The sequence below is a fragment of the Lepisma saccharinum genome, chromosome 1 (assembly GCF_977018435.1).
Source record: "Lepisma saccharinum chromosome 1, izLepSacc3.1, whole genome shotgun sequence".
Taxonomy (NCBI): Eukaryota; Metazoa; Arthropoda; class Insecta; order Zygentoma; family Lepismatidae; genus Lepisma; species Lepisma saccharinum.
Genome location: NC_139229.1, coordinates 205,599,651 through 205,614,683, shown reverse-complemented (window position 1 = coordinate 205,614,683; position 15,033 = coordinate 205,599,651). Strand labels below are relative to the sequence as shown.

General features: G+C 40.3%; 1 protein-coding gene across 3 annotated transcripts in view; it reads right to left on the bottom strand.

Annotated features, from left to right (window-relative positions):
- LOC145978414 (NACHT domain- and WD repeat-containing protein 1) overlaps positions 1-15,033 on the bottom strand; it is a 583,318-nt gene that overhangs the window by 233,283 nt on the left and 335,002 nt on the right. For all 3 annotated transcript variants that reach the window (XM_083111046.1, XM_083111037.1, XM_083111043.1), the window contains one exon: positions 3,335-3,414. In XM_083111046.1, coding sequence (XP_082967172.1) covers positions 3,335-3,414 — 80 coding nt within the window. The remainder of the gene's footprint in view (positions 1-3,334; positions 3,415-15,033) is intronic.

Genomic DNA, 15,033 nt, shown 5'->3' with positions numbered 1-15,033 from the left:
TTTGAACAAAAGTGGCTGATATTAGGGAAAGTAATATTCAGTTCATTTTGAAAGCTATATAAAGAGCTTTAATTTGATATACAGCATGATAAGGGGGGGGGGGGGTGAGTGCACGGAGGGGAAAACGAGGATGCAGCTACCAGCCACTTTCAGCAGCGCGCACTGCTTTGCTTCGCCCACTCGTGTTCTCCTTTTCTCTATCGTTATGCACGGCCTCGCTCCAAAGATTCCCGAGACAGAGCATATAGTATTCAAGTGAGCCTTAGTGTCATTTTCTTGCGCTGTTGTCTATATATACGTGATAGAGAAGAACCTTACGGCTGCATGAGAGACATCTAGCCAACAGAGAAGAAAACCACAGGAAGATCCACTTAAATGCTCTAGATGGAATTCTCATCAGACGTTATTTTTGCAGAACTTGGAATATATACCCTGTCCCATCTATCTCTGGAGTAAGACATAGCGGCAGAGAAGTGGAGGAGGGAATCGAGTGGGCATAACGAAGCAGTACACGATGCTGGGAAGACTGGTATCTGCATTCACTTTCCCCCCTCCACGCAATACCGTTCTCTCACGTGTTCATTGGTGGAACCGTCTTGCGTCACTACTTGCGTGGAGACTTGTTTTCGTTCGTCTACTCCAGAGATAGATGGGACAGAGTGTGGTAGTGGTTATTTGAAAACAAGTTAGATGGGCAGGCCAAAAGTCCAGCGTGACCTTAAGGCCATACTAAAGGTGAGTTTGCGGTAATTTTCGATAACAGATGGCAGCACCGTTTGTCATGGCAACCGAGTGCCATGTTGCCAGATCTACGCGCATAATCAAGATAAGTACATACAGGTTTGGTCGATCAGGGTATTTACCGATGGAAGATGACGTCATATTGATTAGTGGACTTTAGACGCAATTCGTAGGTGTGCAGCAATATTATTGATTTTTATGAGATCAGTTAGATACTCTTATCAGAAAAAAGAACGAGTGTATCAGTAATTTTCCTGTGAAATTCCTTAACGTTCCAGAATAGCCAGCAAAGCGTCAACGTTTTCCGATTGAATTTCCAAACGTTCCTTGTAAAATGATTTTTGTGCAGACAGTATGGAAACACCTGAATGATCAAAGATGCATCTGCTCGTACATACGCAATTTCCAATCTTCTCAAGGGAAAAATGGAAGCGGAAACATGTTTGCATTTCCGCGTAACGTAGAAGCACCAGAGAGGCCCGTAAGCCTCGGATTCCCAAGACAGTCGAAGTAGCTCCTCGATACAAGCACGAGGAAAACAGGAATCAAAGGACCGGAGAATATGCAGGATGTTTTCTCTCGCGACAGATGACAAAAAAGAAGAACTCGGCGACACTTGTGCGATAAATTCAACCATTCCGCACAGAGACTCTTTTCCCTCGGATGCTTGTAAAAGATTCATCTCCGTCACTCAGCATGAAGAGTTTCTTCCTCCTCCCCCCTCCCCCCTACTTTGCATGGGAGACGCTTTCATCCACCGAGCATACATTATGAGATGAGAAGGAAGGGAGAGAGGAGAAGATAGGAAGCGAGCATTTTACATTGCACAATTCGGGAGGAAGGGAGAGGGATGCTGGGTCCATTAGCGTGTTCGCTTTTTCTCCACGTCTAGATACTCTGGGGCGTTTGCGCCAAAATGTCAGGGTAATGTAACGTCAAAATGCATCATGTTAGGAGGTAATTTGAGGAGAAGCATCTACGGTAAACCGTCCCCATACACCTAAAGAAGCAGTTTTGGGTTGGTCCTTTTTGAACTTGTTGTTTCCTGTTCAAATTTCGAAGGGATACCTTGTTTCGCATGCTTCGTCGATATTTCTGTAATAAGCATTAGCTGCTGAATCCACTGACACTTCACTGCAAACGCCGATCTCAGCGATGTAATGGTTAGTATAACGCGTTACGACGCCAGAGGTTCAGAGTTCGAATCCCTCCCTGGCAGCATGTGAGTGTTCTTTCATCAATTTCATCATATCATCACTCATCCTTTCTTCGATGATTTGTTTTTTATTTCACTTTTCTGCCACTTTTGGCTAGTCAGGGAGATGAGAATAATGGATGATATGATGAAATTGATAAGGGATACTTACAAAGAACACAGATTCTCAGGTCGGGACTTGAACCCTGAACCCCTGGCGTCCTAGTCCTCTGTGATAACCAGCCCGCCAGAGGTAGGCAAGATGTGTATTGAACAGGGTGTTTTAGTGATATTGAATCAAACTGGCAGGGTGGATGAAGACTGGCCCAAGTACCAATATTAAATAAGGAACTCCGGTTTGGAAACGCGTCACTAAGAAGTTATAAGCGAAAACTAGTTGGGGCTGTTTATGTCTGTGGAATTGGACAACTGAAAGATGTGACTTGTAGATTTAATATGGACATTTACGAGCACTGCCTGGCAGTAACGGATGACTATTGGGTGCCGATCTGAGGGACACTCCTTGCAAAAATCCTTGCTGCCTGTGATACGTCAGTACGACTCCAGGGATATTTGAACAGATGCAAAAGAGCTTCTTGCGACGCTGTCGTGCCTGCATCGACGCTGGGGGCCGCCATTTTGAACACCCACTGTACCGTTTTCGCTGAAGGGTGCTACGATATACTGGAGTAATGTCCGTAATGCGTTTTCGTACCGGCGTTCCTTTCTCATATTGAGTCTCCACCAAGTTGTCAGTTTGATTCAAGGTCACGGAAACACCCTGTATGTTAATAGTAGCCCAGCGCTGTGCTAAAGGTTTGAAGTTAAGGATTGCAGATTAGATGTCAGTAGAATTGGAATCATATGTTTTATAATTTATTTCATAAAACTATTCATCCACGTTGTTTGTGTTATTCTCTTTAGATGATCTCAGAGGATCCATGGTGAGGTTCCATGCTCCATGAGAAAATGAGAGGTGTTTCAACTGCTATCTTTTTAAATAGTTCCATGTTTAAAAATCTCTGAGGCTGTTTTCAATTACTTGATTATTTTTTGAAAATGTGAAATTTCGCTCTAACTATTCTGGAAGTTTTAGTTCCTACTATTTCATGCTTGAGCAGTTAGTGCCAAGTGCCAGCTTTCTCCCTGATTTCCCGGATCCTGCTTGGGGCAGGGAGCCGCCGCTTCAGACAAAGCATCCTTCTTCTGCAGGCCTATCGACTGCCTGGTGCATCTCAAACCGTGCATGGCTTGCGGCTAGCGAACTACTTCTGCGGTCGGCAAAGTTTCGTGCAGTGTCAGACAGACCCATGAGCAGAGGAAGAGATGGATATCAGGTGCAGAACCGTTCGAAAATTAACTCGGGAAAGATGTCAATGGGTGACAACAACAACTTACCTCCAGACCCAGCTGGTCATAGTGGTTTTGCAATTCCGGACCTACTACCTCCAGTAGCTGGCGCCGCTCCTCGATGAAATCTGGAAATATAAGGAATTCCATTATTTCAACATTTTGAATTTTAAATCACGTATAAATTAGAAAACAACACACGGTATTATAATATTGCAAAAAAGTGACGGACCTCCACGATGGCGTACTGATAACGTTGTCGCCTTGTAAAGAGGTGCCGGGTTCGATCCCCAGTGGAGGCACATTATTCGGTGGTTCGAATTCCGCTGCAGGTATAAACCCCGTACCAGCTAATTGTAGACCAGGCAGACGACAACAAGTCTGCGCAAGTAGTGACGCAAGACAGCTCCACCAATGAACAGTGATAGAAACGGGATTGCGTAATGCAAGACTGGAGTTACCCGCTTTCTCTCCTTCGTTCTGCAGCGTTGCAAACTTTTGAAAACAATAATACCGTACGGACAAAGGTCTGGACCGTCCGTCCGTACATGAACGATCAGAGCTATACGGTTGGCAACGCTGCGCTTTCACCACTCGATTGCCCTCCTCCTCCTTCTTTGTAGCTTTGCGCGGCCCTGCTCCACGGTTATCTGGGACAGAGTATAGTCCAGATTATGTCATCTGAGTATAAATTGAACTTAAACAAACTTTTTGACTGCCAAGTGACGCAAATCAACAAACGTTATAATTGACATACTGTTTTTATGATTGGAGAGTAGTGAAATTTATGGAATCCGTATTCTTCTTCTCGCAAGCAACCCCGTCCCATCCCCGAAAGTGTAGTGGCTAAAATTGTTGTCTTGTAATAAGCGATTTGTTTTTCGTTTTAAACATAACTAAAGAGACCAGAACAAAGAAACAAATTTTGCTTTTGTCTTATTTTACGTCGTTTTCTCCTTTAGGTTGATCGCGACGATGAGAATGAATAATGTTATGAAAAATCGACTCCCAAAAAGAAACACTTGTACGCAGATCAGAATTTAACATGGAACTTTCGGTGGGTATGAATTTATATACATACGTACATACTGGCCAGGAAGTCACATTCACAGTAGAATTAAAAATATTGTTAGTGCCTAAACTTTTATAATGCTCCACGTTTCGACACATTTTACCTATGCCTTTGTTCTGATTTATAAACAGATTGAAATATATCAATGACGACAAATAATCGGTAACAATTGATAAAGCCATTAAGAATGAAACTGTTACACTTTTACAACCTTACAATTAACAATATATGTTTTCATATGATTACATCTTTACCTTTGAATTTACTTGTAACAAATTACTGAAATCTAAATTTACATTTTATATTTTCCACTTCTTTTGTCGAATGAAAGTCAAGACAGGTCTTGTAAATATTAGCTTTAACAATGTTTAACCATTTTGGCTATAACTTGTGATTCAGAAAGTAGGTTTTTTTCTTTTTTCTGTTGTCTCTTTCCATTTAAAATAAACATCATGGTAACTATTGTGTCAGGCAAATTCATGTGTACTAGGTAATAGTTTTTAACATTTATTGTTAATTAGAAGCTTGTAAGAATGTAACTGTTTAACACTTGATTGTTTAATCAATTATTACTGAATATATTTGTTCTAACTGACACCATATTTCACTCTGAGTACATGTAGTCACGAACACACGTGGGAATATGACGGATCGTTGAGTATTAGAAAAGTTTAGTCACTAAAACTTTGTTTTTACTGTATTAGTGCCTTTATAATATGTAATGCAAGATCCAAGTTCTTGCATATAATGTTACAAGATTGGCAATTTGGCCTCCGTATACGGCGTTATTTCTGAATTCCAGTTTGTTTATTCTTGTAGCTATACAAACACACGCACAGCATAAAACTTGACATATTTCAAAGCCAGGTTGTTTGCACAGACTCTCATCTGGTAACAGTTTATTTAGGTCGTCCTTCTCTAGGAGGCAGCACTATAGTATGTTTTATTTGCAAAAAGTACAGCAAATAACTTTATGGTTCTCAATGCCTTGTCGCAGAGAGTATTCTATGGAGGTGACGGTTTTAGTGAATTTTGTTTTTATCTTTTCAGACATGCGAGCAGTCAATAAATCGTATTTCCAGAAAGTTCTGAACACACTATTCCCCTTGAAAAACCTCGCAGGGTTTCTCTCGAAACGGAATCATTGACTGTTTGAAAGGAACGACGGAGGAACACAAAGGCAATCCCAGGACTTGGAGCTCCCTCTAATGCAGGCCTCGTGGAATGGAGACCACCTGTAATCGCCTTGGGCAGATCCCCCAATCTTCTATCGGGATCTGCGAGCAGCCCTAAGAAGTATTTGCTTATAATAAGGCGAAGGCAATCGATAACGGCTCGTTTCGTACGCAGCGTTGGAAGCAGAGGATTGCCTCGATCGAAAACTCCCCACCTCGGCAAACAGACTAAGAGGAGAAACGAAAAGAAAAAAATAATGTTATCCTGAAGGCGCAGCGAAGTTGTACATCTCAGGGAAGGGGGAAACGTAGGATCAAAAGCTCACAAATTGATTGGAAGAATTTGTTTCCGCTGACTTAATATTTTCACAGAAGCTACGAACTTTTAATTTCCGCCTACTTATAACATGGACTCTGTTTACCATATGGGCACTTGTACCATGGCAGTCGTTGCATAAGGTAAATGAAGTAGCCATATAGTAAGATGAGAATTCTTGAGAGACGTGAAGAAGGGTGTCCAAGACGTCACTTAACCAAGACTTCGATCGTACACTCACCGGCAGTAAAAATGGGACACCTAGATCCTGAAATAACTTGCTTCCCTGCAAGGCGTTATGTGTGTTGCCTAATTCTACGACGGTGGTAGAAGTTGCCATTGAAAATTTGCAATTAAAATTAAACGTATAGACATATTTATAAACAACGCATGTATTTTTTTAAAAAAAATACGAGCTGTACTGCCAACGTTGTTCGTGTCCGAGGGCAGTTCCAGATGTGTCCGACATCTGACTATGTTATTCAGTTAAATGGCCAGATTAAATAACTCAACTCAAAAAGTTTTATTGGACTTACAGCTTAACATATGGCTGTTTATGCTAAGCATACCATATTAAATAAGAAAGTTTAAATTTATCATAAAAAAAGGTTGCTAAGTTAGGTAGGTAAGTAGAATCCTCAATTCATTCTGATATGCCGAATGTGTTTTTTTTATATAATTCCTATTTCTTTTGTAGGTGAGAATAAAGTTACTAACATTATATTTTAAAGAAAGAAATATGCATGTTTGACGTGTGGCTATGTGGATGTATTATAATTTATACCACAATATTTTGAGTAGTTATTTTGATGAACGCAATAACAATAAGAAACCAACTTGTGTGCGCAACCTTTCTTCCAAGGGAAAAAAAGTACTGCTATTCCATGTGTGTCTTAATTCTCCAAAAGTAAATATACATAAATACTCTAACTATATCAAGAAAGAACCTTCTTCGAGATTGTAATATTTAATTTATTCTTTAAGTGTTTATTTTTTAAAATTTGTTTTAATTTTTCTTTATGCACAGATAGGTTAATCGCAAATGGTCGTAGAGTTTAAAGTAGAATTCCAACCACTGTGCAATGGGGCTCACCGGGTGTCGAACTCGGGACCCTTTGATTACAAAGCAACGAAATTACCACTACGTCATCGGGAAGGCGAAATGTTTTATTGAAGACTATCATGACTCAATTTTGGAGCATATATCCGACAGATCTACTGGTAGAGGCAACGAATTTTAATTATTAATTTATTTAATTTATTTTAATTTAATTTATTATTAATTACAGGATTACTAGATGAGGCGACTGTACTTATAAGCAATGAACTTCAGGCATCTCTGATGACATCTAGCAACGCTGTGTCATTGTAATCAAGGGAGCCCTGGATCGACCCCTGGTGAACGTATACAGTGATGTAGCTGAACCTGTAGGTATCTGTGCATAAATAGACTTAAAAAAACTTTGACACTTTGGCAATAACCTTAACGAGTCATATAATTAATATTTTTGACGTATGTTTATTTTCAGTTTGTAATAGTGTAAGGCTCTTTACCCATTAAATATATGTTTATCACATGTAACTAATGTTCAAAGACTGTCGCTATTTTAATAACATGTTACTTGCTGCATTTAAATAGACCTTTAACTACACGAGTAAATTAATGCTATGCATTGCTGCCTTGTACATAATCTCATTTAAAAATAATAATATGTACAACCACTTACCAAACTGAGGAAGTCCAAAAAAAATAGTTACGATCCAAAAACCGTAAGGTTTTAAAAATAAAAGCGGCGTTATTTGATGGTTGTGTTGAGCGCCAAATGATGCCCCCTCCCCCCCCCAAATAATCGAGAGGTCTTCGAAGATGAAATTGGGTTATTATGGATCTTTTAGCAGATTTTTGCTAAAAGATAAATCACCTCTTATGCTTGTGGGTCAAACATCCGATATGAATCAGCTTACAGATATTTCAGGAAATGCAGCAGCTGGTTAAAATGCATACAGTATGAAAAGCCTTTGAACACATGCTCCTGCGGGCAGTTAGAAGGCTCTTCACATATCCTCCATGGTAGGTAGAGAGAGAGAGAGAGAGAGAGAGAGAGAGAGAGAGAGAGAGAGAGAGAGAGAGAGAGAGAGAGAGAGAGAGAGAGAGGGTGGATAAATATTCATGATGTTGCTGGAATGTGGTCAAATAGAGCATACAAACAGGTTCATCTGTCAATATGTACAGGTTACCATTCGATGAAATGGCGAGCTCTCTCTCTAGTTTGCGATTTCATTATGCCTTACGTACAGTCACCGGCAATAAAAATGCGACATCTATATCCCGAAATGCTCGCTTCCCTGCACGGCGTCATGTGTGTTGCCTAGCTCTACGGCGGAAAGTGGATTTTAGTAGTAAATTTTCAATGGTAACTTCTACAACCGCGGTAGAGTTAGGCAACACACAGACACATTGCAGGAAAGCGAGCATTTCAGGATGCAGGTCTCCCATTTTTATTGCGGGTGACTGTACATTCGGGCAGTTAAGAGTGACAAAGCCTTGTTTCTGTTATTTTTTAATAGAAGAGCGTAAATGAAAACCAAACGCAAAAAAGGAAAGGAATCTTCTCTCCAGAAAGACCAAGTGAGGTCCGTTACCAATCTTTCCTTTGCGATTTGAACACACTGTTAAGATTGCAGCGACCTTGAAGTAGTTTCATGAGCATGACAATTAAAGTCACTGTCTTCATCTTCTGAAACTTTCTTGATAAGCTCTCTACAAGCTTGTGGAAAGCGGATGAGAATGTTTGGTGCTGCAATCCATAATCATGCTCACCAACTAGTTGATTAGGAGTTTGATGGCAAGAGTATTACGTTTTCCACATGCAATTGAAATGAGTTTCTTATACGAGAAATATTCAAAAAGTTCCCAGAATGTTTGGCATGATTGTGTTTAAAAATGATGACATGACAAAGAATAGTACGTGATAAGTACCAATGGGTCAGATGACAGGCAGTATGATCTCACCGCTCCGTCTGAAGATGAATAGTGTCGACGTCTGTGTTTGAGCATCTGTAATTCTAATGTTAGTTGCAGCAACCGTGGAAGAAACATATTGAGAATGTATGCAAAAATGTCGATGTAAGCAATCGAAATTATTTTGAGAACGTCGCCCGATGCCTGACTGTAACAATTCTTTCTGACGGAGGAGAAGGTTTTTGGGGAAAATGTTGTAGGGACAATGCTGACTGATGTCAGGCCTAACCACAGACCTGTCGTGATGCATGTCCTTCATCTGTGATATTTATTTTTATTATTGCTAATCTTTGTCAATCTTTTGTGATAAATGAATGTTGGGAAGTAACAGTCTTTGAGCTCCTCATGTGTACAGAACTTTCAAGTGTGTTTCTGTGCTTCTGTATTTCCTCTAGTATAAATACTTTAACTGTAATTCAGGCTGTCTTCTGCCGTATTTGTGAAAGAACACTTTAGTACACACGTATAGACTAAAGAGCAAGCAGCGGTACTGTAGCGTTGTGAGAGAGGCAGAAAGGAGAAGTGAGCGTCATCTGATTGGTGAGTAACAGTGCAATGTGTTATGAGGTAGTTCAGTGAAAAGGGGGGCGCTTTCCTCGCAGTATTTTCACGTCCCACTCCTGCTCGACTGCTTCGTGACCTTAAGCTGCTGTGTGCAGGAGGAAAGCTCGCACCGCACGGAGCGTCCTCAGGTCTCTACAAATGCAAGCGAGATGTTCGAGCATGCTGTATTTCTTGTGTTCGGATCCTCTTGCATATAATCACGGCTACTTGCAAATTTCTTGTCATGAAACCGTGGGGAAAACCAACATCCAAAGTGAAGATGTTGCATAATATTTTCCTCATACTGTGACGACGCCAATTTTACTTTGCGACATGAAACTGAATCTCTCGCGGCTGCTGAAACTAACTTTTCTCTTTATTGCAGCGGACTCTTTTCATATCCTCAAGAAATTGCAAGATCACAGTGCAAGCTAAAATTCTTCAACGTGGCCACATAAAAAAAGTGCGACCAACAGCTTTTTCTTGTATACCCGAAGGCGACCTGTTCGGTCAGAAGTGTAAACTCGGCTTCCAAGTTAGGTAGGAGAAAATCGTTGCCACACACAGCCAGAAGTTTCCAAAGGTTTCCTGCCTTTCTTTTTCGGGGGTGTAACTTTTCCGTGTCAATAAATTCTGCAGAGAAATGGACACACTCAACTTTTCCGCTATACAATCCTTTCTGCCGGGCTCTTAGAAACGGATCCCGATATGTCTCTTTTTCGGTGTTTGAGAAACTCTGTGAAAGTTCTCACCCCCTCCCTCCTCTCCATCTTCATGGTTTGGTAGGGGAGGAGAGAAGTAAGAATTGGCGGAACTTTTCTTTCAAGCTTTTTACTTCTATAGGATTCAAGATATTAACGTCGTAATGTAATATTATGGCCATAAATCAATATTTTTGAAAATTTCCTCCCGTTTTTCACACAACTTCGTACACCATTTCAAAGAGTGCGATGCCCATAAAGGGAACGACTAGGAGACGATGCTATCATAATTTCCAGTTATTATTATGAAACCACAGCACTACGAATAAAAGATTTGGTACTCACATTCACATGACAGCAGAAACTCATTTTGTGATAGACGGACGAAATTCAGGTTACTATGAGTCTGTTTAGGACCTAAGGGGTTATTAACACACTCACACAATCTCAAAAGTTTCCCCACATCTCCTCAACTTTTTCATTTCGATGTTACTTTCTTCCTCGATGGCGTTGTGGTAATATTGTCGTCTCGTAATCAAAGGTTACCTGTGGAGGCACATAGTGGTTCGGATCCCACTTTAAACTGTAGGTCCAGTTAACCTATCTGTTCATAAAGTGGACTTATAAGAAAAAGTCAGAACTGAAAATGAATTAGAATATTGAACATAATTGATTGAATTGCTTTATTTTACTTCGTTTTTTGTGCCACTTTTGGCTAATTTGCGAAGATGGGGATGAATGATGATGTGATGAAATTGACGAATGGACGGACACTCACAAACATCCATGCCCAGGCCGGGATTCGAACAGCGCGATGTGCTAACCACTCCGCCACGGGGGCCGGGCTATTGAACATAATCAGTCCAACTTATAATATGATGGGATTCACTATCCTGCGCCAAATGTTCCAGTTATATACATCATTTCATGTAATTGGAATCGTTCTTACAGACGATATTTGTTGAAATAATAGTAATAATTGTTTAAACTAAACTGTATCTTTACACCGCAAAGATTGTTATGAAATGAGTACCATTTGAAATATTCATATTCTCATGCAACTTAGTTTGTCATCTTGTTTACATTCTAGAAGCAACTGATGAGAGTACCATTTCATTTCTCAGGCTCATATGTTGATGATTCTTGGTTATCTTTAAGCCATCATACATCCTGGATTGCATTCTGCAGAACAACGAGATTCTGGCGCCTGGACCTTAGCCAGGATAATTCTCTGTGGGATTTGTGTTGTGTCTGCATCTGTTTGTGATAGTCCCTTCATCTCAACTATCACCATTAATCTACATCGTCGCGATGGAGCCAAAAGTAGCATAAAAATGACGCAAAATAAACAAAATCAAATCAAATTAAGTCTTAATTTCAAAAATATTTCCTAGGAAACTTATAAAAAATCAACGATCAAACCTTAATTTGTACGAATTTAAATATGCCTTAACTGACTCAGATCGATTACTGACTAACACTTCAAAAGTGACAGTATCGGAAACACAACCAAGAAATTCAGAGGCAGATGTTTCCATCTGCGGTCTTCAATTCATGTTTATTACTTTAAGAGCGCCTACGGCTTCATGTCTGGTACCTGCAAAAAGTCAGCAGACGTTGAAGGATTCTAGAAAAACAGGGAAAGGGAGGGAGACAATTTACTCGTTGGTCTGAAGTTGTGTTGCTTAGTAGAGCATGGCTTCTTTGGAAAGTTGATACCACCTGGGGAAGAATTATTCAGGAACGATAGCGCCAGCTTCTCATATCCGTATCGAGTTGGTCTGAATCTGGAATGTGGTGTGGTAGACTGTGGCTGCGGTTGGGATGACCTAATACCACGAAATACTGTGGGGAAACAGGAGAACTTTGACACTTGATATTAATGAGAAGTAGGACTACTTCTTGTGTTCTGGTTTATGAATGAGAGTGTGTGTATATATATATATATATATATATATATATATATATATATATATATATATATATATATATATATATAATGAGAGAATGTATAAGAGGGCTTTAGCCTTACTGTGCATCAAGTGGACTTAAAGCACCAACTCAATCAAACAATAAGGGGACTTTAAATTAAAATGCATTTAAGACATTGTTTATTCTATTTGTAGAAAGCTTAGTTACGTTTTTCGAAATTTGAAAACAATGTTTCGTTTTGAAATCCTGAGGAAATTTAGTGTCAACGCGGTTGCTTACTGTCCGTTATTTTAGAGAAGTCTGTGGCAAAAGAACTTTCAGAAAGATCGAAGGAGCTAGTCTCAAAATTTTAAATTTCTCGACAGTTAATTTGCAATGGATATAATTATCCGAAAGTTCAAAGAACACACTCAAGTTTCGAAAACGAAAGAAAATAATATTTTTATTCTCTTTCCATTAATATTCAAAGTCCTATCAAACATTCAGAAGATAACTTATGATTTGAAAGTAATAAGAATAAATTATAGTCTGAATTGATAACAAGAATGAAACTAACGTAACAATTGAACATTTTAATGTATACACACACACACATACACAAATATATATACAGGGTGTCCATAAAGTCTCACCCCTCCCTGAGCATTGTGAGAACGGTTGTAAATAGGAAGAAATGGCGAAACACGTATTCCATGATGTTCAGGGGGAAACGTTTTAAGGCCAACAATTCCCTATCCGGGCCCCCCACAAGGGGGTAGGCTGGGGTCGACACGTTGTTTTCAAATAGCAAGGGGGGTCTAAAAATGTGTCGTTTGAAAGGTCTTATCATAACAACAATAATACAGCAAATCCGGGGTCTCTACGTAGCTCCAATTGACAATGGCGTGAAATCAAATGTGGAACATGACCAGCATTGGACAGGACTCCAACTCCTACAGTAGTAATCCTAGACAACAGTGGGAAAAAATGTTCCTACACTGTAGCATGATTCGGAGATATCATAGCAGTGTCTACAAATACGTACACCCCCCCACCCCCTTTTAAGAGATTTCAAGCGTCCGTACACAAAACGGCATATCATCGCGTCCACTGAGATTGCTACCAGGAGGACAAGGACCGACATGCACAATCGCAACTCAAGTCAAATGGTGAAGGAGGCACGTAGTTACATGTACAATGTCAACTGAAGCCAACTGGGGGGGGGGGGGGGGTTACAAGATGTTACAACCGGTACACCACTAAAAGTCGGTTACAAGATGTTACAACACGTACACCACTAAAAGTCAAATTGAGCTTACCTACTATTTACAGAATATGTTCGAAATGAGCCCCATTCACTTCTTAGCAGTAGAACAGACGAGCATGAAATGCACGTCGCACTTTGCTGAACGTGTCTGCTGAAATATCTCTACAGGCTGCTATTAATCTTTGTTACAGATCAGCAAGACTACTATGTTCTGTTTTGTACACAACAACAGATTTAAGGTGTCCCCAAAGGAAAAAATCGTTCGGAGACAAATCAGGCGATCTCGCAGGCCATTCAATGGTACCACGACGGTCTATCCACCTATTGGGATAATGTTCGTTCAAGTACTCACGTACGTCCCGGCTGTAGTGTGCAGGACATCCATCTTCCTGAAAAACGATATTGTCCACATCAGATTCAGGCACAGCGTTGACATCGACTGAGTTTTCTACAAGGTTCGTTACCAAGGGAACTACTGTGTCACGTAGAATCTGAAGGTACAGATTACCGTTTAAATTGCCATTTATGTGGTTTCCTAAAATACCTGCACACACATTAACCTTCTCAGGTCTTTGCGTATGGCCTTCCCTCACAACATGGGGATTAACATCTGGCCATACTCGAATATTGTGTTCATTAACACAGCCATTTAGGAAAAAATAACTTTCGTCACTGAAACAGATGTTGTGTAAGAAGTTCTCGTTGTTAGCAATCCTGTTTTACATAATTTCGCAAAACTCAATTCGTCTATCGAAATCATCATCTCCTAGTTCTTGCTTTATCTGCATTTTGTAAGTATGAATTTGTGTAATTTTAACACCTTACTGATAGAATTCCGTAGAATGTTACTTGCTTCTTCTATTTGTCTTGAGAGACGTTACAGGGTTTACAGTCACGCGTCCTATAACTTCCAACACTGTTGCCTCATCGATGTGAGGTCGTCCTGGACGTCACGGAATATTTTCACAAGGTCTGAAACATACTTATGGTCAATACTAGGGCGTTGGGGATACAATTCGTTAAATCGTCTAGCAGTGGCATGGTAGTTTCTGCCACATTCACCGAAAAGAAAGATAATTTCCACTTCTTCTGCACCAGAACGCGTCCTTCCGGCACCATTCTTTTTTCGTCGTTTCTAACACTTTAACCACCAATACACACACACAAACAGAACCACGATAACGGAAAATACAGGAAACAGGTTAGTATAACAGTGTGTACGACACTACAACTCTTCTACGTGCAGCATTTCAAAGTCCGCGGTCCGATCTGTTTGCTTACGGGAACATAAGCAGAATAGTCCTGTTGCATCTTCTTCGCGGTAGTCACACTGATTACTTGGTCTGGTTCTATTCTCCGTCTGCATTCTCCTTCAAACAAGTGAATGGGGCTCATTTCTTCTGTAAATAGTAGGTAAGCTCAATTTGACTTTTAGTGGTGTACGTATTGTAACATCTTGTAACCCCCTTCAGTTGGCTTCAGTTGACATTGTACATGTAACTACGTGCCTCCTTCACCATTTGACTTGAGTTGTGATTGTGCATGTCGGTCCTTGTCCTCCTGGTAGCAATCTCAGTGGGCGCGATGATATGCGGTTTTGTGTACGGACGCTTGAAATCTCTTAAAAGGGGGTGGGGGGTGTACGTATTTGTAGACACTGCTATGATATCTCCGAATCATGCTACAGTGTAGGAACATTTTTCCAGTTCCCACTGTTGTCTAGGATTACTACTGTAGGAG